This window comes from Camelus dromedarius, chromosome 24 (genome assembly GCF_036321535.1).
Source record: "Camelus dromedarius isolate mCamDro1 chromosome 24, mCamDro1.pat, whole genome shotgun sequence".
NCBI classification, from domain to species: Eukaryota; Metazoa; Chordata; class Mammalia; order Artiodactyla; family Camelidae; genus Camelus; species Camelus dromedarius.
Genome location: NC_087459.1, coordinates 22641071 through 22663133, shown reverse-complemented (window position 1 = coordinate 22663133; position 22063 = coordinate 22641071). Strand labels below are relative to the sequence as shown.

The following is a 22063-nucleotide window of genomic DNA, read 5'->3' as shown; positions in this document are numbered from 1 at the left end:
CTGGCAGAGCACTGAGCAGAGCCACATGTGTGGAAAGGAGGAACAGGAGATACACATGGTTTTTTGAGATAAACATAATTTTGTTCAGTGATTTTTTTTTTCTTCTCAATTTAATAAACACATAACAGAATAAGAAATAGGCATCTGACTCTTAGGAGCCTGGGTGTTAGAGTTTTCAGAATTCGACTCACAGTCCTCTCCCATAGGATGCAGCCAGAGAAGGACTTGCTCCTTTTCAGACCATTTTCTCAGATTATCTGAACTCCTGGTCACAACTGGAAGTTTAACATACAAACTTCTCCATTGCACACTACAACCAACAGTAAATCATGTTTAACTTACCTGATCTCATCCTAGATAAATCCCAGGATAATTATTTTAAAAGGATTCCCACAGAACTCTTTTAAATAGGCTATATCTTGTGTATTTCATGTATTTACAGATCAGCATCTCCTTTACAGATAAGGGAGAGGCAAGAAAAGCCACAGGCTAATCAATAACACTGACAGCTGCTCAAAAGCTAGGAAGCAGAAGTTTCAGAAACAGTAACTGTTTCATGGCAAATAAGGTTCAAATTCGGCGGCCTCAAACATGCAATAACCACCGTGTATTTTTAAGACCAGTCAACACACTAACCCTCTGATATTTATATGCAGAGTTCTCCCTTTAGAATATCCGAGAGACAGGTCCCAGGAATGACAACTCTACAAAGTAACACAACACAGGCCACCCTGAGAATCTGCTCCAAAGCATCCGAGTGCTACTCATGGTAAATGGAGCTGCTCACACGCACCCACCAGGTTCAGGAAGCCACTTACACGGTGACGGGGAAGACCCCTGGGTTGGCTGTGAGGGTCATGCAGGCTGAGAACACCACCTGCTCACAGTGCCCGTGAAGGGCACAGTCGTCCGAGCTCCAAGCTGAAGGCAGGGTAAAAGTAACGTTCATCTCCTCGTGGGCTTCCCTGCCTGTGAAAGAGAAATCAGTCTGGGGGTAAATGAAACGAGAGTTCATATATGTATTATTCTCTGGGATCTGAATGAGTCCTGAAATCAAACCCATCCAAGAATCAACCAACAATCAGCCCAACGAAGTAAGACACCTGCCTCTGTGGGATTCCAGGAACAGCAGCAGTTCCGAGCCGGACTTTGAGGCCTGCTCATCTGGCAGAGCCACAACATGGCAAACGGAGAGGGGCTGCTTTCAGCCAAAGCCGGGACATGCCAAGCAAGGGTCCAGCCATGCCTGAGATGGAAGGCTGCGGGCTGGGTAAGTCATCACCCTCGTCTTAGCATCTGTACAGAACTCTTACCATTTTCAAACTGCTTTTATATGTATTACTTCACTTGAAATGTACCACTATCCCATGAACATAACCAAAGAAGTATTACTGTTACCCTCTTACAGACGAGCAGACAGAGGATCAAAGGGTCAAACAGACTTAAGAAAGGTCATGGGACTACTGAGTGATGAGGCTTAAGTGACCACCAAGATATTCTAACACCACAGCAGAAGGTCCACTCACTACATGAAAAACCCAGACATCGCCCTTCCTTCTTACACGGGAATATTTCATCTGAAACAGCCAATATGAGGCTGACAGGCATACCCAGGTTCCTTTAAGGACTTTAAAAGGCTCTTGGTGACCAAAGAACCAAAGATCATTCTTCCAAGGCCCAGGCCTCTGGCATAAAGCCTTTCCTGATTATTCCAGTTTCCACTACTTTCTCAGTCTTCTCCTGAATCATTTAGTCTGTCATGGGTTATTTACTAGTCAAAAGGCAGTGCTCAATGTCAAATAGGTGTTTATTTTTAATACAATTTAACAAGTATTTATATAGCATTTCCTTTGTGCCAGGAACCACTGTAAGTGCTCCATAAATACTAACTTACATTATGCTTGTCTCTCATAATCTCAAAATTCCAAAGGCAAGAGACCAGATCTGTCTTTTTCTAGTTCTCAATACTTAGCCCAGTGCTGAACTAATGGTGGGAATTCAAAAAATTTTAAGACCAATAGCAATATTTGTTGTATGTATTAAAAATTCCAACATGATAAACCAGAATAAAAATTCTGTGTTTTTAAATATTAAGACCATAAATAGGCCTTATAGTTTCTTCCCAGTCTCCCACTCTTACAGGCTTTTATCGAGAGCCTACTGCATACCAAGCACTTTATTAAGATGTAACAGAAATAGTTCCTACTTGACTTCATTTAGTTCAAACTCAACAAAAGGGAAGACACGTGCAAAAAATAAAAAATAGTCTGATGAGTAGAAACATTTACTCTAATATTCCATCTTGTAGCAGCTGTTGCCTGAGAAAGTCTGAAAGGAAACTGGCTAACACTCACATACCTGAGAGTCCAATCTGATGTCCTAAGATAGTCGAGTACAGATGGGTGACATTTCGAGAGTACCCTCCAAAGGGTTTGAGTGGGTCCAGGGTCAGGGTGATTGCAACTGAGATGTTAACCGGGCCTGAGTCGTCCAGGGACTGAGGGGACTGGGTAGATGTTCTGGCCTGGCCGCTGGTCATTGTGCTCTCCGGAGTTGTGGTGTCATTGGTGAGATGCTTTAATGTTTCATTCTCTGATACACACAAGTCCAAATCATTAAACCGCAGCAGAAAAGTATTCCAATCCTTCGGTAAAACAAAAGAGAGAAACAAGTGTGAGCCGTCCGAAAGTGCAGCCACTGAGACGACATATCGCGAATCTCCGTGGGCATCACATGACAGGGAAACTACACCTCTGGGTCAATCATTTAAAATAACAATGATACTAAATAAATAAAGTAACGATGACACTACAGCCGTCAGCTTCTTGCACTGGCATAACAGTGTGGTTTTCCAAGCCACTCTCACATTCATAGCTAATGCTGAACTCTTCACTGGCATGAGATATTAAATAAACTGTAAGATTAAACCAACTTACTCATGAAAATACGTTAAAAAAAAGTGTGTTATACTTATAGAAAATGATCTAGCCTCAGATTAAATTTGAAAGCTTGAACAAAAGTAGTGAAACATTAAAAGCATTAATCCAAACTCATTTAGCAGTTACAATTAGTTAATTTTTTTAAATTAAGGCTGTCGTAAAATAATTTCTCAAAGGGTCAGTTTTATACACCTTGCTTTCTCTCTGGAGAATGTGAAACTGCAGTAAATACCAGCACTCATGTGGTACTTTTTCCCTCTCGTCATGGATTTTGGATGCCACTTTAGAACAGGAACTATTTCAAAAGGGAGACAAAGAGATGTTTTCAGGCTGCTCTTAATATCTATATTGATGGTTTAAATCATAAGCAGTTTTAAACTGATACCAACATAGTGAAATACCCACCAGGGTCTGTTTTAATTTTAGCAGAAACCCAAAGATGAGCTCAGGCTAAAATAGCAACAACGTATCAACCTAGGCCATTACATACAGCTGCTTTCTCCCAAGCAACAGTATCTACAAAAAGTTGCCAGATGTGAAGACAGACCCAAGTTACACTTTTAATATCTCTAACATTGATTAAAAAATGCCGTCTGAGCATCCCCAAGCAGTCAAGTCTAACTTTATAACCTTAATTTATATTTATTTGGTATTTATTAAGATGACAACCAGGTGTATCAAATTATACTCTCCCTAACACCTAAAAACTCAGACCATTCACAAACATTAGGGCTGAAAGTAAACATTCTAGTCTCACCCCTTCATATTCCACACATGAGGAAATGGAGATGCAGAGCAAATTAAGGACTCTCCAATTTCAGCTGAGGTGAAGGCAAACTTAGAATTAAGTTTTCTGATTCACAGACCCAAACTTTTCCCATATACCTAGGATCCTCGTTTGAAAACACTAAATTAATCATAATCAAAGCTCTGCAGCAGCCTGCAGCTCTGCTCTCCTGCACAGCTCGAGTCCACTTTTAACAGTTGGCCAAAGCCAATGTTTTGATTATTAAGGGCTAAATATTCAGGCTACATCTTAACCATTGGCCTTGGCCAAGTGTTCAATGTAGACTTGAGCTCTGCAGGAAAGCAATACCAGAATGCTGCAGAATTTTGGTTGTGACTACAATTTCATTTCCAGCCCTAATGCAGGTACAGCCTGTTTGCACAATCTTTAAAGATTCAGGCAGGGTCAGAAAAGAAGGAGAATGAAGCCAGCCTGTCGGTTTCTTGGTAAGAAACTCTTTGGAAGGGTTTCATGGGAGAAATAACTAAAACTTGTTACTTTGTGTTAGAAAGTTCATGTGGGAAGGGGGTCCCTCTTGCCAGAATCACCTATGATCTAGAATGCCACAAGGCACAAGAGAAAGCCACAAGCCCCATTACACTGAGCAGAACTCTCTTCTCCATCACAAGGGACACACAACGCAACAATAATGCAATCCCTACCCCTACCCTCATTCCCACTCGCACCAACAAGCACACCCAAGAAGAAAAAGTATAAAAGAAGGTACTCAAGGAATCTACTAAGGCGGGAATGAATCTGTCCTAAAAGAAACTTAACCACTAGTAAATTCACCATACCATTAATTCAGCATAATTTCTAACACATAAAATAAACTTATTCATAGGTATTCATTCACCTCTGTTAAACAAGATTATTAACTTTGTATTGTTTTCCGATATGCAAAAACACATATCTTTTAAAGTCTTTTTTAAAGGGGAGGGAGGGTATAGCTTAAGTGGTAAAACACATACTCAGCATGCACGAGGCCCTGGGTTCAATCCCCGGTACCTTCATTAAAAACAAATAAATAAACCTAATTAACTCCAACTCCCCCGCCCCCGCAAAAATAATCTAAAGTCTTTATTATAACTTTGTACATAACTGAAGTTTTCCTTGATAAGAAAAAGACAAATACATTTGGAGATAAGATCTTGCTTTCTAATTTCTTTAGAACCCTTTCTTATCCAAGGAAAAATCTATCAGTATGGCTGATCAAACTCCATGATGATGTGTGGCTTTAAAGTAACAAATGTTTACAGGTTTAAAAAATTATAATTAGCTAATTTAGTATGAATAGCAAAGAAGTTAGTTCTCAATCTTCTTGACACAAACATTTTACAAATACACTTCCCAAAATACATTCCATTGCTGAAACAGTCTAACTGAAACTGATAGCATTATTTAAATCAGTAACTATCTGACTAGGTTATTTCCTAACAAGTCAGTCACAGCAAGATGGAAGACAAATAATTCTGAAAAAAATACTACTCTGTCACCGGGATAAAAGTCTCCAAAGAAAGGCGTGTGGAGGGCCAAAAGATGTTTTCCCACTCTGTAAACTCCTGAGTCTGAGTTTGAGGAGGCTGGAGAGGAGCACTTAGGATATACTATACCTCTGCCATTTCTGGTGACTTGATCTCCTTGATTTTGAAGAAATAGCCCAAGGTCAGGAAAGCTATTGCCATGGCGCTCACACTGATCATGAAGACCACCAGGGGAGGCCGGCTGCTGATGTACAGCTTCAGGTTCTCCAGGGGGTTGATGCTGAACATTATTCTGACCAGCTCCACCTGAAAGGGATTAATCAGAAGACTCACAGACTGGCTTGCCAAAGAAAAGCTGACTCTCTTTAATGATATTGGAGGATGACAAGGTCATTCATTATCGAACCTGAGAACTGTTTGACCATAAAACCGTTTAAAAGACTAGAAGGAAAAAACACTAAATGTTAACTGTCATTATTTCCAAGTGGTAAGATCCTGAAAAATAGACATTCTTTCCTTTTGAATTTTCTAATTATTCTTCAATGAGTATTTGTTACTTCCCTATTACTTAAGAAAATGTTTAAGTAGGTCAGCAATATGACACAAATACATGTACAAAAATAGAAAATGCTCTCATTTTCTACCACCAAAGAGCTGAATTCTATTTCTTCAACATTCTGTCCTGTTCACCACCATACTCATGCCCATCCCAGCACCTGGCAGAGAGGACACTCAGTACCTACTGAATTTTACCACCCCCCGGCTTACAGCCCTCCTTAGGCTTCCTATTGGACCTGGGGTGAGACTCTTATCAAGGCCCGCCAAGCTCAATGACTACATCTCTACCAACATCCCCTCCTCACTCACTGGGCTCTGGCCACAATGGTCTTGTTATTTTTCAGGATTAGCTTGTCAGTTCCTGCAAGGAAGTCAGCTGGGACACCGACAGCGATTACACTGAACCCACAGATCAGTCTGGGGTGTACGGCCATCTTAAAATTACTGTCTTCCAGTCCATGAACCTGGGATGCCTTTCCATTTATTTATGTTTTTTTAAATTTATTTCAAGAAATATTTTGTAGTTTTCAAAGTGTATGTTTGCACTTCTTTTGCTAAATTTATTTCTAAATATTTTATTCTTCTTGAAATTTATGAACATGTCTGACCTGAAGGCTTTTACCTCTGCTTGAACTGCTTTCCCCCGCCAAGTTTCCACATGCTTGCTCTTCTTAAAATACAGGTCTCTGCTCAGTAGTCAGCTCCTCAGAGAGGCCTCCCCTGACCACCCTCAGCCCCTGGTCTCCCAGCACCCTGCTTTACTTCCTTCACAGTTTGGTTCCAGTCAAGAGTACAGTTAAATTTCTGTTTGTTTACAGTCTATCACCCCCTCATTTGTGAGCTCCATGAGTGCAGAGATACTGCCAGTCTTGTTCACTGCTACAGCCCCAGCCCCTGGCCCCTAGACCAGTACCTGGCACATAATGAGCTCTTACATATATAGTCAGACAATAACACTAAAAAAAAAAAAAAGCAATTAAAAAAAAAAACTGATGCCAGCTTTTAAATTTCAGAGAGAAAAAGATGCATCAACAGCCCCTAAGAACAAATAAACCACCACTTGCAATAAGCCAGGCTGTGAACTCGCCTGTTTTCACAACCGACTCAGCACTCTGTTCCTGAGGTCCATCTTGGGTGACCCAGGCCATCAGATTTAACTGCTCTACAGGCTGCCACTGTATCACAGCTACCTCAGGCTGAGGAGCCTCACTGGGTTCCTCCCACCGCTTCATTCACAAAGGGCACCACAGCTGGCACGAGAGTGGTTCTGACACAACGCAGCCACCGAGTAGTCACCATCTGCAACTTGACTTTGTAATGTCAGATCGCTCTCCAAGGAAGTCGTGCCAGTTTACACTACCCGCTGCAAGGAAAAAGCTCGCTCCGTCTCCCAAATTTCATGCCAACACTTGCTACTCTACAATAATCTTGTTGATCTGGACCAATAAGAGCGGTGTGAAACTGTATCTCATCATTATCTTAAATTACATCTCCCTGAAACAGACCATCGCTTCACTTCTTTATCAGCCATTTAGGTTATTCCTAGGTGAATCTTTGGCCATGTACCAGTAGGATGCTTGTCTGTCTTATTAGTGTTTAAAAGTTCTTTTGATATTCTAAACACTGAGCCTTTTCTAATCTTTTTAAAGTTATATATATCTACTCCAAGTCTGTAGATTTTCTTTAATATGGCATCTTTTTTTATGGTACCTTTTGCTATACAAAAGATTCTTACTTTTTTTAAACAGTTTTACTAATATACAATTCACATACCATACAATTCACCCATTTAAAGCATGCAATTCAATCCACAGAATTGGACAACCATCACACTATAATCAATTTTCAAACTTTTTCATCATCTCCTAAGAAACTCCAAACCCTTTAGCAGTAATCATTTATTTGGGTCCACCTTTCTTTTTCAGTAATTTTTTAAAATTTTCTCTTGTGCATCTTATTGGATAGAGTCAAAGACATGCCAATTTATGCAATTATAATTGATAGTATCTTCTTAAAATGACATTTCCATTGTTACTAGTTCATACAACAGCAACAGACTTTTGTATATTGATCTTAATTCCAGATACTTTGCTGAAATCTTTTAAATTATAATTAGCTTGTTTGTAGTTTCTCTTGAAAGTCACGTTGCAAGCAATAGTGCTTCTTTACAACCCTTATTTCATTTTTTTTTTCTTTTTCTTACTACTTTGACTGGAACCTCTGGTGAAATGATGAATAGAAGTGGCAACCGTAGGAATACTAGACTCACTCCTGGCTTTAAAGGAAGTGCTTCTAACACTTCACTATTAAATATAGTATATGTTAAAGGTTTCTCAAAGAAATCCCTCACCAGGTTAAGAAAGTACACTTCTATTTCAAGTTTGCAAAGAGAATTTCAGTATAAACCAGTGTTACATTTTAATGAACGCTTTATCTGCAACCTCAGAACAATTGATTTTTCTCCTTTAATCTGTTAACATGGACTACGTTAACTGATTTTTTTTCATGCTGACTCATATTTGCATTCATTGGATTAACAATACAATTATGACTTTAAAAAAACTATATTGCTGACTTATGTTTGCTCAACTTTATTCTGAATTTCCACATCCATTCATAGGTGAGATAAAAAAAAAGTTATAGGCCATTATTACACTCTCCTTGACTGTATATACTCCTTGACTAGTATAACTAAGTCATTCTAGTATCGTAAGATTAATTGAATATGTTCATCTGTTTTCTAGAACAATGTGTATAAGACATTTGCTTTTACTTCTGGGAAGCCTGAGAGACCTTGACCTGAAAACCACCTGGACTCCTCACATTTTTGTTTGGTTTTGTATTTTGGTAGGTTGTTTTAGCTATTTACTTATGTTTTAAAAGTAAGACTATGTTTTCTATTTCTACTGGGTCAATTTTGATAAGATAAATTATTCTAGGAAATTGCCCATTTCATATTGGTTTTTAAAATTTCTGGCACAGTATTTTGTGATTTGTTCAATTTTTACTTGTGCCCTGTTCTTTCTCATTACAAATGTTTTTGTGTTTGTCTTCTCCTCTCTCCTTTTAATCAGTCTTATCAGAGCTGTATTACATTCATGTTTTCAAAGAACCAGTATTTGGTTTTATAGATTCTATCTAGATAATTTCTTTCTCAGTAATTTCTACATATTTTTAAAAATTATTTTTCTCCATCTGTTTTCTTTGGGTTAACTCAGTTTGCTTCTTCTAACTTCTTCAGTTGGGATCCTATCTCAGATTTTTTATTCTTCTTTAATGGGAGCATTTCAGAATATAAAATTCCCTCAACACATTCCTTCTTCAGCTGTACTACTTTCCCTCACCACTACCACCAATCTAATCCATCAGCAAATCTTGTCGAGTTTCTTTCCAAAATATACCTCAGGTCTACTCACTCTGCCCCATCTTCTTGTTAAGATGACAGAGACTGATCATTGAATCAGCCCTCCACATGGCTCTACAGCCCTAAGACCTTTACATCCAAGCGCCCACTACATATGCCCACACTTAGATATTCTGCAACATGTTCCAAAACTGAGCTGATCTTCTCTCCTGCCCAATCTGACTCTTCCTCCTGTATTCCCCATCTCAATCTAGAACTCTGAAAACACCCCAGACTACTTCTGCCTTATACCTCATATCCAAGCAACTACTATGTGCTAAAGACTCTACTTCTTTAACATCTCTTACTTCTGGCTCTTCCTTTCCTCACTCCTCTGCTACTCCCCTTAGCTCAGGCCCTCATCATCTTCTTTTGCAACTACTGCTAAGAGTCTCAACTGGATCTTCCTTCTATCAGTCAAGTGATCCACCCTCCCTGTGCTGTCAGAGTGACTTTTCCAAATGTAAATCTAATTATGTTACTGCTGGATTATCTCAGAGCTTCAAATGACCAAGGGATAAAGTCCAAGTGCCTTATAACGGCAACCTACCATAAACTAGGCCTTGTCTACTGCTCCGTGGTTTGACTAATTGCTTGCAATTCCCAGAACATACTAGGCAATATTACAGCTTCAGGCTTTTGAGTCCACTGGTCCTCCTGACCATCATGAACCACATTCCACTATTTCAACTCCCCTCTTTTAAGACTCGGCTCAGGGGTCACCTAATGTATGAAACTTTTCCCACCCCCATCAGCCCCTCGGGGAGAAGTGGCCACTTTCACTCTTATGCACCCACTGTATTCTGCAAATTTCTTACACAGAATGAAATACCCTACCACAGCTGCCTGTGTATACATCTTACCATGCCTCTCAAGCACAGCTACAACATCTTAATGTCTCTTCATTATCAATATCTAGGCACAAAATAGGTGATTTAAAAACGTAAGCTTATTAAATGAATGAATCAAGTGAATCCAGACTTAAAACACAAACTAAAAAATAATCTAGAAAGTGATTACAGCAAGACTGCACGATACAAGGCTAATATACAATAAACAAAAGCCTACTGCTTTCCTATATACCAGGAAGGAACAAGCTGAGTTTGTAATTAAAAATATAGTATCATTTATATTAGCACCCTCCCAAAATAAATACTTAGGTATAAATCCAACAAATACGTATAAGATCTGTATGAGGAAAACTAAAAAACTCTCAAGAACAAAATCAAAGAACTAAATAAATAGAGAGATATTTCACGTTCATAGATAGAAAGATTCAATATGCCAAGATGTCAGTTTCTCCCAACTTGACCCACAGATTAAACACAAACCCAATCAAAATCCCAGCAAGTTATTTCGTGGATATTGACAAACTTATTCTAAAGTTTATATGGAGAGGTAAAAGAACCACAATAGATAATACTGAAGAACAAAGTTGGAGAACTGACTCTATTTGATTCAAGGCTTACTACAAAGATAAAGTAATCAAGGCAGTGTGGTTTTGGCAAAAGAACAAATAGATCAATGAAACATAGCAGAGAACCCAGAAATAGATCAACATAAATGTAGTCAGCTGATCTTTGACAAAGCAGCAAAGTCAATACAATGAAGCAAAGACAAGTCTTTCAACAAACAGTGCTGTAACAATAGGACATGCACACATGAAAAACACGAATCTAGACACAGACCTTACACTCGTGACAAAAATAAACTCAAAATGGATCACAGACCTGACTGTAAATGTAAAACTATAAAACCCCTAGAAGAGAAGACTGCAGAAAACCTAGATGACCTTGAATTTGGTGATTTCTTTTTAGATAGGACACCAAAGGCACCATCCATGAAAGAAGGAATTGATAAGCTGGACTTCATTAAAATTAAGAATTTCTGCTCTACAAAAGATACTCTTAAGAGAAAGAGAAGACAAGCGCAGATTGGGAGAAAATATTTGCAAAAGACATCTGATAAAGGACTGTTATCCAAAATATACAAAGAACTATTAAACCTCAACAGTAAGAAAACAACACAATTTAAAAATTAGCCAAAGACCTTAACAGACATTTCAACAAAGAAGATTTTTCAGATGGCAAATAAGCATATGAAAACATGCTCCCAAGATAGGGGTAGAGGGTTAAGAGTACAAGCTACTATGTATAAAATAAATAAGCTACAAAGATGTAATATACAGCACAGGGAATACAGTCATTGTTTTGTAAGAACTTTAAATGAAGTGTAATCTATGAAAGTACTGAATCACTATGTTGTATACTTGAAACAAATACAATATTGTAAATCAACTATATATCAATTGAAAATAAAAACAATTAATAGGATTCAGAAACAAAAATATCAACAGTAAATCAGAGTTCCATTTATTAATAAAGACAACTAAACCTGAATGGTATATAAAATAAGTAGGAACTATTCACCACCTGGAACTACAATTTTGAAACATCTAGAAAAACAGAAAAATCTGAATTAAATTAACTTTCAGAGAAAACTAAGTCATTAAAACCATGTCACACTAAAATGTAAACATCTGTATATCTCAACCTAAATCCCCACAAATTAGCAAGCAACGTCAACATAAGCCAATTTAATTAGAGAACGTTCTGAGGAGGCCAACTGTATTCACTTAAAAAGCGAAAGCATTTTTGGTTTTTAAATAAAACTATTAAAAGTCCAAATATTTCATAAACTTAAAATTCCTTTCCACTATTCACAAGTATTTTCAAAATATGAAATTAACAAGAGCTAAGCAAATTTATTTCCCCTGAAAAGAACTTACAAGAAAATTTCTGTAATCTTCTCAACAGTAAATGTCACTTTTAATTAAAAAAATCAGTTAAGCTCTATGGGGAGAAGAAAGATGGATATAGAGAAAGCACAGTATCTGACCCCCCTCCCCTATATCCACCCCAGCTCCAATCAGACGTCCACCATGATACAGATGAAATGACCAGGGCTGTGAAGCTGCCTCTCTGGAAAGTATAGGGATTTAAGGTACACAAACACAGCCAAAAGACAACTTCACAAGTGTGTGAGAGCACACGATTACAGCCCATCAACTCAGCACCTAGAGCTCTGAGACTAGTTCAATAACAACACGAAACATCAGGTTGCAACTTAAGTGAGCAAAAGGTGATATTAAGATTATCACTGAGTTACCTCAAGCAACCCACAAGTTAGTAGATCCTAAAAAGGGGAGGGAGAGGCTGTTATAAACCTTCTAGAGACCAACGTGGTCATCATACTAACAGCATTAAAACCTAGCACACTTTACCTCTGTAATTCTGAGAAAACACCCACTGCTGAAAGCTAAGACTTAACTACTAAGATAGTAATCTCAGGAGTGTTTAAACAATAAAAAATGGAAAACTAGATATCCAACAACAGCAGGGAAAAAAAGTGTAATATACCCTCAGTAGGAAAACTATGTAGCCATTAAAAACACAGGATCTAAAATACATAAAATGAGGCTATTTCCCGTTTAAGGATGAGAGCGTGTATACATACACAAGCATCCATATGGGGAAAAAAGAAAATACATATCCTCAAATGTAAACCATGGTGGTTATCTCTAGCTGGTGAGATTACATATGTCTTCCTTGTTTTTCTGTTTTTTTTTTTTTAAACATTTCCATCATGAATACGTATTTCCTCTGTAATAAATTTCTAACAATAAAATTTATAAATAATCTTCCACTGATCCTGCTGGTCTTGTGGTCAAAATAAAACTTCATTAAATCTTAATTCCAATCATTCTTTTCATTAATAAACAGGGGAAAAAAAGAACTTAAGAGTGATATCTTAAACCCACCTAGAAAAATAAATAAATAGTAAACAGGAGAGTCTTCTAACACATCCTGGTGCTAAAGAAAGCCAAAGCTTAACTTGTGGTGATTTGTACTTAGAGGAATCTCTGAGAAACCAAAAATAAAATGAGAAAGAACATTCTGACCAGACTCCTCCGGACAACTGGGTACTGCATGCTCCTGAGGCAGTGCACAGAGGTCTCCAGACAAGCATGAACTCCTCCATTAGGGCCAAGACTGAGAGGGCACAGGGGAGCCACGAGCCAAAAGGGTGCCCAGGAGGGTGAGGAGCAAGGCAGGGGAGAAGGACAAGGTATCGCCAAATATTGCTGAGACATGACCAAGCACTAAGAGTTAAGAAAAGACAGGCTCTCTGAGCCTTTCTGTGCTTCAGAAAGTACTCACGTGAAGTCAAGCTTGCGCACTCATAATCCTCCACCTGGTAAGATCATTGGTGACCTCTGAAACTGTACTCTGGCAGGGGAGAAATCTGACGGTAAGGAGGTAATAACAGGGAGGAGGAAAGTGAGGTGACGTAAACACCACTGGTTCAAATGAGAGGGAGGAGAGACAGTGCGGCCAAGAGACATGAGGAAACAACACATCTGTAAGCAGAGAAAGGAGCTAGTAAAAGAGGAAGGCCTCCCAAGGGACCTGGGAAGGCAGAAATGTGTAATTTTGCAACTTGATTATAATATTTTTAGAAAGGAAATTAACATTCATCATGCCAGATACATGAGTCCTTCCAGCGTCTCGCTCCCTCTCCCCAGAGCCCACCTTCTTTTATACCACACGGTGACTTGTCCAAGTAGAAAACTAGAATCTTTGGACAGGACAGGGATTCCGCATTTCCAGATGGTATTTCCTAAATAGTTCCAACCTTACTTTAAGATACACTAAACCACTATTTGTGACCCAGATCAAAAAGTTCACTTCACACGAACAACAAAAGCATCATTCATCTTATAAAACTGGATTTTCGAGCTGAGGCTAAATGGGAATTCCTTAAAGCTATGCTATAAAGTCATGCCCTTTTCAGAGTTCTCACACAACTAGGAGTCATGGAAGTGGTGGAAGAACACCGGAGGAGACTAAGAGGGGAGGATGCAAGAGGCAAGTTCGTTTCCCTGCCCACCGCCGGAAACACACTGGTCTTGTGCTAAGAGGGAAAGGCAGGAACTCCCCTTGATGTGGGAGAGAGGCCCATTTTGAAAGTAAAAATTAAAGTAGCATTTCTCAAATATCCTGTGATGTGTGAGATATTCAAAGGGCTTTAAGGCCGGGGGTTGTAAACTGAGCCTAATAAGAACGTTAACGGATACTATGCCACATTATCTGAGACTCAGGCAGAGATGAGGACACATGCTGGTATCAAAGAAACTCGTCTCAGCAACCAACTACCCCAGTACTAAGCAGAAACCACCCTCCCTCCCCTGCCACGACGCAGCCAGTGTGGACGGAAAAGACCCTCAGAGAGGTGAATGAGGAGCAATGAAGACTGAGGAAAACGTCAAGGTCTCCAGTAAGGTCTCAGTGCTAAAGCCAAAGTCTGGGTTTTGGTCCTTAACTTACTTCCCCGCGGCATTGGACACCGAGAGTTACACCTTCTCCCGGCTTCCAGGACCCCCCTCTCCTGGCTCTCCTTTCACTTGTCTAGCCAGCCCCTCCTTTGCACTCTTCTTCAAGTTGGGGATCCCCCTGAGCTCTGGCTGGGCCTCTGCTCAAGGTGGACACACTCATAGCTTCCTATCAATTTTACCTACCTCCTCAATCCAAATCAAAACATCTACCTACTGGAATACTCTGTCAAAGACCCACAGGCACCTTGAACCACCAAGGCCAACACTTACCCAAAGTCTCCAAATCAGCTCCACTTCATAAGACAAGGCACAGGGCTCTCCCAGGCACCCCTGCCAGCCATTCTTGACTCTCTCTCCTACAAGTGAACCGTTACCAGTCACCAGCCCCATCCATCCACCTCTTCAATGTCTCTCAACAGCAGCTCGTGCTCCAGCCCCACGACACCACCTTCTTTAGCCAAACTGAACTCCCACTGCACCCTGCTCCTGTGGTCTCCCGTCTCCCTGATGGTTCTGCTTGCCTCCTACCTGGGCCAGTACCCAGCAGCAGGAAGATGCTTAACAGTAACATCTACCATGACTGCCTTTTGAGAGCGAGGCCCGCTGTTCTAAGAGTCTTGCACAAATTTTATATGATCCTCACAACATCTGTATTTTACAGATGAGGAAGTTCAGGCATAAGGAAGTTAGCTAACCTGCCCAAGATCCTACAGGAGTAAGTGAACCTGGATTTGAATCCTGTCAGTCTCCAGAGCCGGTGCATTAAGTGCTCCACTGCCTCCCAGTAAACACTATGGGTTTGAATAAAGAGTCGATTCCCTCAAATGAGGTAAACACTGAAAAATATCCACACAATTTTGCAATCAAGATATTAATCGTGATGTAAGCAGAAACCTCTCTCATTAGGGGATGAGGAAAGAGTGAGAGAGTCTCATTTTTTAACAGTTGCCATTTAAAATGTGCCATGTGCCGGGCACCAAGGCCTCACAGCACCACTAAGTGGACATTACTATCCTCACTTCACAAAGAGGAAACTCAATCAAAAGAGGTTACGTAATTTATACAAGGTTATACTACAAATAAGTGGCAGTAAGTAATTAAGACTGACTTAATTCATCTGACCCCATAAACTGTGCCATCAATCGCAATCCCAGGCTTGGTAAGTCAGTTTCAAGTCAAATGCCAAGTTGAAATGAAAAACAAAAAATTTCACGACATGGATAAAGTGTATCTAGTCACTGACTTCAATAAAACCATAATTAAGATTGATTTTCCTGAAGTTTAAAATGGTTAACTTATTTCCCATCTCTGGCAAGGCAAATCCTACCTCAGCACTCTCAACAGAGTATAAAGCAAAGATGAATGGGATCTTCTGCCAATGGTTTCTGGTTTCTTAATCTGATACAATTCATAGTGCACAAGAGACTTCACAACAACTAAACAAATTTAAATGATCAAAAGAGAAATTACAACAGAAAGTAATTTCAAGTCTCAGTTGCTAAATGTGCATTATAGGCAACACTGATACTCAAATATTAAGATAAAAGGAAAGAATAACATGGGCTGATATAATTTCATGTCTGTAACTAGACTTATTTCCAAAATTCAGCTTTGGCTGTATTCCTGCTCACTTGTAAGTAATTAATGCATTGCTCCATTTTCAAAGTCATAATATAAAATTACAGAAACTTCCAACATGCTCTCTCTCTAACAAACAAATTCATCTTAGTCCCAAAACTGAATATAATTTCTTTGTTCTCATTTTTTTCATCGTTGACCTACTTAAAAGCCAAATTAAAAGTATCCCTATGTTAAAATTTAATGATGTGGAGGTTAATTAACAGATATTTAAGAAAAATCATGAGCGATGACAAGATTAAATGAACACGAAAAGCTCAATATGAAATTATAACATCCAAACTCAGTGTAAAGACTGAGAGATGTTCTGAAAACAGTATTTTTAAACAAACAGCACAAAAGTCCAACTAGCAAATGACAATACTTTGCAAACTATCATAACCAAAAGTTGTCCTATAGTCCTCAGGACTAGACTTAGGTATATAATTATACACCAAAAGAGAGTTGTAGACCTCTGGTCAAATTTATTTTGTGTCTGGGAAAGATTATTTAAGGATTTCCAAGTTTATCAAAACAATTCCTAAACGTAAATTCAATTTGCTAAAAACTCTATCTTTCCTCCATTTTCTTCTTTATTTTAATTGGAATGTCATATTTAAAAAAATTTTTTAATTCTAAAGCCCTCTTACATGGCAGTGTTATTCTGTGGCATGTTAATATTGACAAAATCATCTCACAGATCTGCCATCCCTGTTAGAACCACCCTTTTTCAAACATTTGTCTATAACAAGAAGGAAACAGAACAATGGGTAGAGAGGGAAGAAGAGTCAAAATGAAACATTAAAAAGTTAAGATGCTCCTGAACATGTTTAAAGAAAAGCTAAGGTTAAAGAAAAGTGAGGTCTTAAGACTAATCATCCTGTTCCAGAGCAATTACATGGCATACTATCGAACAGCTTTGAATGTTCTTCAACAACTGGGTTAGAAAAACTAACAGCATCTCTGTGAAATGAACTAGGTGTCATTCAAAACACTCAGGAGATGGCTAATTTGCCATTTATCACTTGGCTGTAGTCAGAGCGTTAGACTTGGAACTAGAGTTGTACTCCTGCAAACTAAACACAGGCACTGAAACAACTTGCAGGCACCAAAGTTTATTTCCTGATTGTTAATACCAGACAGGAATTACAATCAGCATCTTTTTCGTTGTCCTCAAAATTAGTTAAGCACTGCTTCGTGCCACTGGCTGTTTAACAGAACAAGACAAACTCATCAAGTGAAAACAATTCTCAATTTCATCGGTGAAAACAATTTCTAGTACCCAGAAATCTACCAGGAGCCAGGCTGGGAAGCATACGATTTTCTGTCTCAGAAAAGCAATTAACACATTAGCAGCTGCCTTCTAGGCACCTACTGCCCAGCTACCCAGTTTAGGTGCCCTTCCACCAAGTGGCCCTAGGTTTTTCATTTCCCAGCTAATTCTGAATGACCCAAATCCTCCTGATTCTTCAAGGTCCACCTCAAAAGTAACTTCCTTTAGGAAGCCTTTTCTGATCCTAACGGTAAGAAAATCCTGAATAGCTGGTCTCTCCATATGGCAATTAGGTCCTGCCACACTTTATAGCCTATTGCTTTCTCTAAGTTCCTGGTGGGTAGAAACCATATTTGCACTTAGGTCTGTCTTTCTGCCCTGCAGCAGCTGCAGCTGCAGCCCCAGAAGAGAAGGCTTGCTCAATCAGCATTTGGTGATCTCTGTACCCAGATGCCAGTGGCAGTCCTGATTACAGTCCACCTCAATTAGGTCACAAAAATTCTCCCTGTACCTTTACTAGGAATTCAACACAAGGCCTCCTTACTCCCAGAGAGTAAAACAGGCTTGCAATCATGAAGTATACCTTAGCTGCCCAACAGGTCTATTTCCTCCGAGAATCCTTAGATAAAATGAGGAATCCAGAAGATGCTCTGACCATTCAAGAGCTGATGGCGCATTCATCTACAGATGGGATGGATACAAAATGCTCATACCCCGAGCCAGCCAAAAAGAGTGCTACAGGCACAAACAGATTTACCAGTCATCATCAACCCTCGGGTGTTTCCTCCTTCTAACTCCCAGAGCGGACTCACCTTTGAGGCAGGAAAGTAGCAATTCAGAAGGAGCAACAATCTTTCCTGCTTTGAATCAGACCGCAAAGAAGCTCATCATTCAACACAGCGAAGGCTGTAATCTGCTAGTTGAAAACTAAATTACAGACATCAGATTCTTCAACAGAGGCCCCCTCACCAGCTGTCCATCGGTTAGGGTGTTTACACAATTCGAAACAGCATAACAGGCCTAGTTTTATTTCTGACAGTGCCTACCAAGGGAAATAGAACTACATGCCTCTAGATTACCTTGAAGCCACTCCTTAATATATTTTACTAAAACATGAGTGACGATAATAATTCACCCTATCTTGGATATTTACCGAGCTACACACACACACACACACACACACACACACACAAATACCGCTATTTCATTCTAAATGTCTGCACAGACGCAAGTCTCTCCCTTCCATCTTCCTTCTGAGATGTGTATCATTTGCAAACGGAGGAGTAACGCAAACACTACCCAAAGTCAAAAACAGCAAACTACCAAAATGTTCCCCGGAGGCCAAATCCAAATTATTCAGGCCTCAGCTCCAGACGTGAGAAGTCTCGCCATCTCGAGGGCGGGCAAGGAAGCCTGGCTCCGGGGACGCGAGTGGACAACCCCGGTGGCGAGCGACCAGGCCGAGGCCATGGGCGCAGGCCAGACCCGGGCCAACGCGGGGCGACCCCCACCGACAGTTGGGGAGGGGGCTGCGGCCCCGAGAGGCGAGGAACAAACTCGGCAAGCACGGCCCTTCCTGGCCCGGCGGTCAGCCCCGGCTGAGCTCCGACCCCGGCCCGCCCGCTCCAGCTCACCCCGCCCCGGTGGGCAGCGGCGCGCCCCGGGCCCAGCCGGGCCAGCTGCTCGGCGGACGCCCGCGGCAGCTCGGAGCTCACTCGCGGCGGCGCGCGGCGGGCCCGGGGCCGCTCGGCACCATCCTCCCCGCCGCGCCGGCGGCAGCGTCTGGCTCCGCGGGGCCGACGCGAGGACCAGAGGCCAATCCGGCTCCCGCCGCCGCGACACAGGCTCGTCTCAGGGTCCGGCAGCCGTGGTTTCCGGGTAGAAAAAACGCCACCGCCAACGCTGCCTTGACCTCTGACACCTGGCTACCGACGGCGGCGCGGCCGGGACAAGACTCCTCGGTCACGGGCGACAGAGACCACGCCTCCTGGTTGGGTCTTATGGGAGCTTGCGCGTGAGTACGTGGGCTGCTTGCGTGAGGGCGTGGTTTGTGTGTTTGAGAGAAAGATGCCGTGTGTTGAGTGTGCGTGGTACACCTTTGTGTATCTGTGTGTGTCAGTGTGCATTTTGTACAAGGCTGTGGGCGGTGCATGTATGTGAATCTGGGCTCGTGTTTAGTGTGTGATGGGTGTGAGTGCAGGGTGTGTGCGTGCGTACGTGTGTATGGTGTGCGTGTGTTTCTGTACTCCTGTATTAATCACTGTGGATGTAAGTACCATTTGGTACAAAGTTACAAAATAAGTTTTAATTATTTTAAATAATTTTGTAAAATAAATTTGGCATTGTCCAGTAAACTTGAAGATATACATCATTTCTGGAGAATATGTTACCCTGGAGAAGCACTTGCACGTCGGCACAAGTAGACCTAGTAATGTATATAGCACCATTGTTTGTAATCGCTAAGAACTGAGAGAAGAAACAAGTGCCCATACAGTCGAATGCAAAAATAGATTTAGGTGTATTCATATATAATCAAATACAAAAGAGCAGTGAAAAGAATTGAAAACAGCTGACATAACAATGGGGCTCAACCTCAGGAATCAAATCACAAAATAACACACTGCAGCATAATTCTAATATATAAAATTCCAAAAGAAGCTAATCTAAGTGACATATTGTTTAGACATGTATACATAATTGGTAGAACTCTTGACAAAAAGCATGAGAAACAATGCACAAACTTCATGTTAAGTTTTAAAAGGATGGACTGGGAAGGAAACACACAAGGTATTTCAAAGGTAATGGAAAAGTTCTTTATCCTAAAAAGGGTCATAGGTACACAGCCGTTTATTGAATTGTTATTATTTATATTTTATGCATAACTTAAATTTTTTATTTTGTATCAACTAAATAGTTAATAAAAATTAAAACTACACTATGATGCACCATTGAACTAGAAAGTTGGTGAGTGTCCTGAAGATGCATGACAAAGGCAGCAGAAGTTGCCAACTATCTTAAAATAGATCAGACCTAGATGTTGATGTGAAGCCATTCAAGAGTCAGAAGAAGTAGACCCAAAACATATCTTTTGACAAAGGGATTAATAGCTTTCAGCTGGCTTTCAAAAGAAGCTGCTTAACTTCCAGCAGAAAGTAATTAAACCAAAGATAAAATTTCTATCCTCAAGATTATACCCTCAAACTTAAAGTTGTCAGAGCAATCCAAATTATAAGTGGAGGTTTTGACAAACATGCCAGTGCAAGTAGTGAACAACTACCAGTGGCAAGGCTAATTTAAATAGTTTGGTGATTATGGATTAAACTTAAACTTGGATTGTGAAGGTGAAGAGCAATGAGTGGGTCATTGTGTCAGGATAAATGGATGCTGTCATAAATTAAAAATAACTTTTATGGGGATGTAAACGTAGAGTGCAGTGCTTAGTGTGCACGAGGTCCTGGGTTCAATCCTCAGCACCTCCATTAAAAAAGAATTTTAAAAAGCAGTAAAAAAAATTTAATTAATTTTAAAAACTCTTTTGTCGATTCTGTGCATCAAAGTCCAAATAGAAAAAAAATTTACTATTTTTATACACAATGTAATTTTTTTCTGAAAAGCTGTTATTGAATCAATGAACATCTTACACTGGATGAAATATTAGAATCAATAAATGCTTGTTGAATAAGTGAAAGAACAGTAGACATTTCATAAAAGAAATATGAATTCCAACAGACAGGAAAAGATGTCACTGGTAATAATGATGAGGGACTCACTGAGGATAAGCAGATAGTTTGCTGGGTGGGACAGCAGAAAGGAGAAGGGGAGGCTCTGGTTGGAGGTGGGCTTTGAGATCTAGTCCTAGCTCTGCTATTCACTGTCTGTATCACCTTGAGCAAGTCACAAACACTCTGAACCTCACGCTCTTCATTCCTAAGGTGGAGGTGCCAGTACTAGCTTATTCAAGTTGGTAAAAATCCTCCAGATACTCCATAAACTGTAAAGCACTATCCAAAGATAAGTTCTGTGCTGTGAGAGTTAACTGGTAGGACCAGAACTAACCTTGGCTGTTTTGTGGAAGTTACAGGGTACTGAGCCCTGATCAACATACTGATTAACAGTATTGCTTTGTAACCCATGGCTTCAAAGACCTTCAGGGTAGTTTATGTCAGCTTCTCAGCATTATTTATTGATAATAATCAGACTGATGACTTACACCTGGTCTCAGCAAGACCCCACAAAGGGCTCTGCATTTGAGGAATCGAGCTGGACTATGCCTATGTGACCAGCAAGATATTTTTAAAAAAGGGGGGGGGACTCCATTTTGCCTCCCTGTTCCAAGGTGCCAAGTTACACATGTTGATGGTTCCTGATCCAAGAGAGAAAGTCAGTTCTGTCTTGTCTCTTATAGAAGATGGACAACAAGCCCTTGTTCCTGGTCTCTCCAGACCTCTTGCTATGAGACAGCCTTTGGCTGTGACGCATGTCCTATTTTAATGCTGCTGCTATGTAGTATCTTTTTCTGTAATAAATTGGACATTGTCATTTAGGGTCCTGTGAGTCTTCCTGAGCAACCTAACCCTGTTAAACCCTTCTTCATTGCCACCATTCAT

At 40.2% G+C, this 22063-nt stretch overlaps 1 protein-coding gene across 5 annotated transcripts in view; it reads right to left on the bottom strand.

Moving 5' to 3' along the window:
• Positions 1-22063, bottom strand: part of LOC105089697 (rab5 GDP/GTP exchange factor) — a 94920-nt gene that overhangs the window by 5128 nt on the left and 67729 nt on the right. For 4 of the 5 annotated variants that reach the window (XM_031432789.2, XM_031432792.2, XM_031432791.2 and 1 more), the window contains exons 9-11: positions 5340-5516; positions 2359-2644; positions 819-969 (exon numbers count right to left, since the gene is read on the bottom strand). In XM_031432789.2, the coding sequence (XP_031288649.1) occupies positions 819-969; positions 2359-2644; positions 5340-5516 (614 nt within the window). Of the gene's footprint in view, positions 1-818; positions 970-2358; positions 2645-5339; positions 5517-19090; positions 19340-22063 lie in introns of those variants that run through there. The other variant, XM_031432795.2, reaches the window with a different exon arrangement.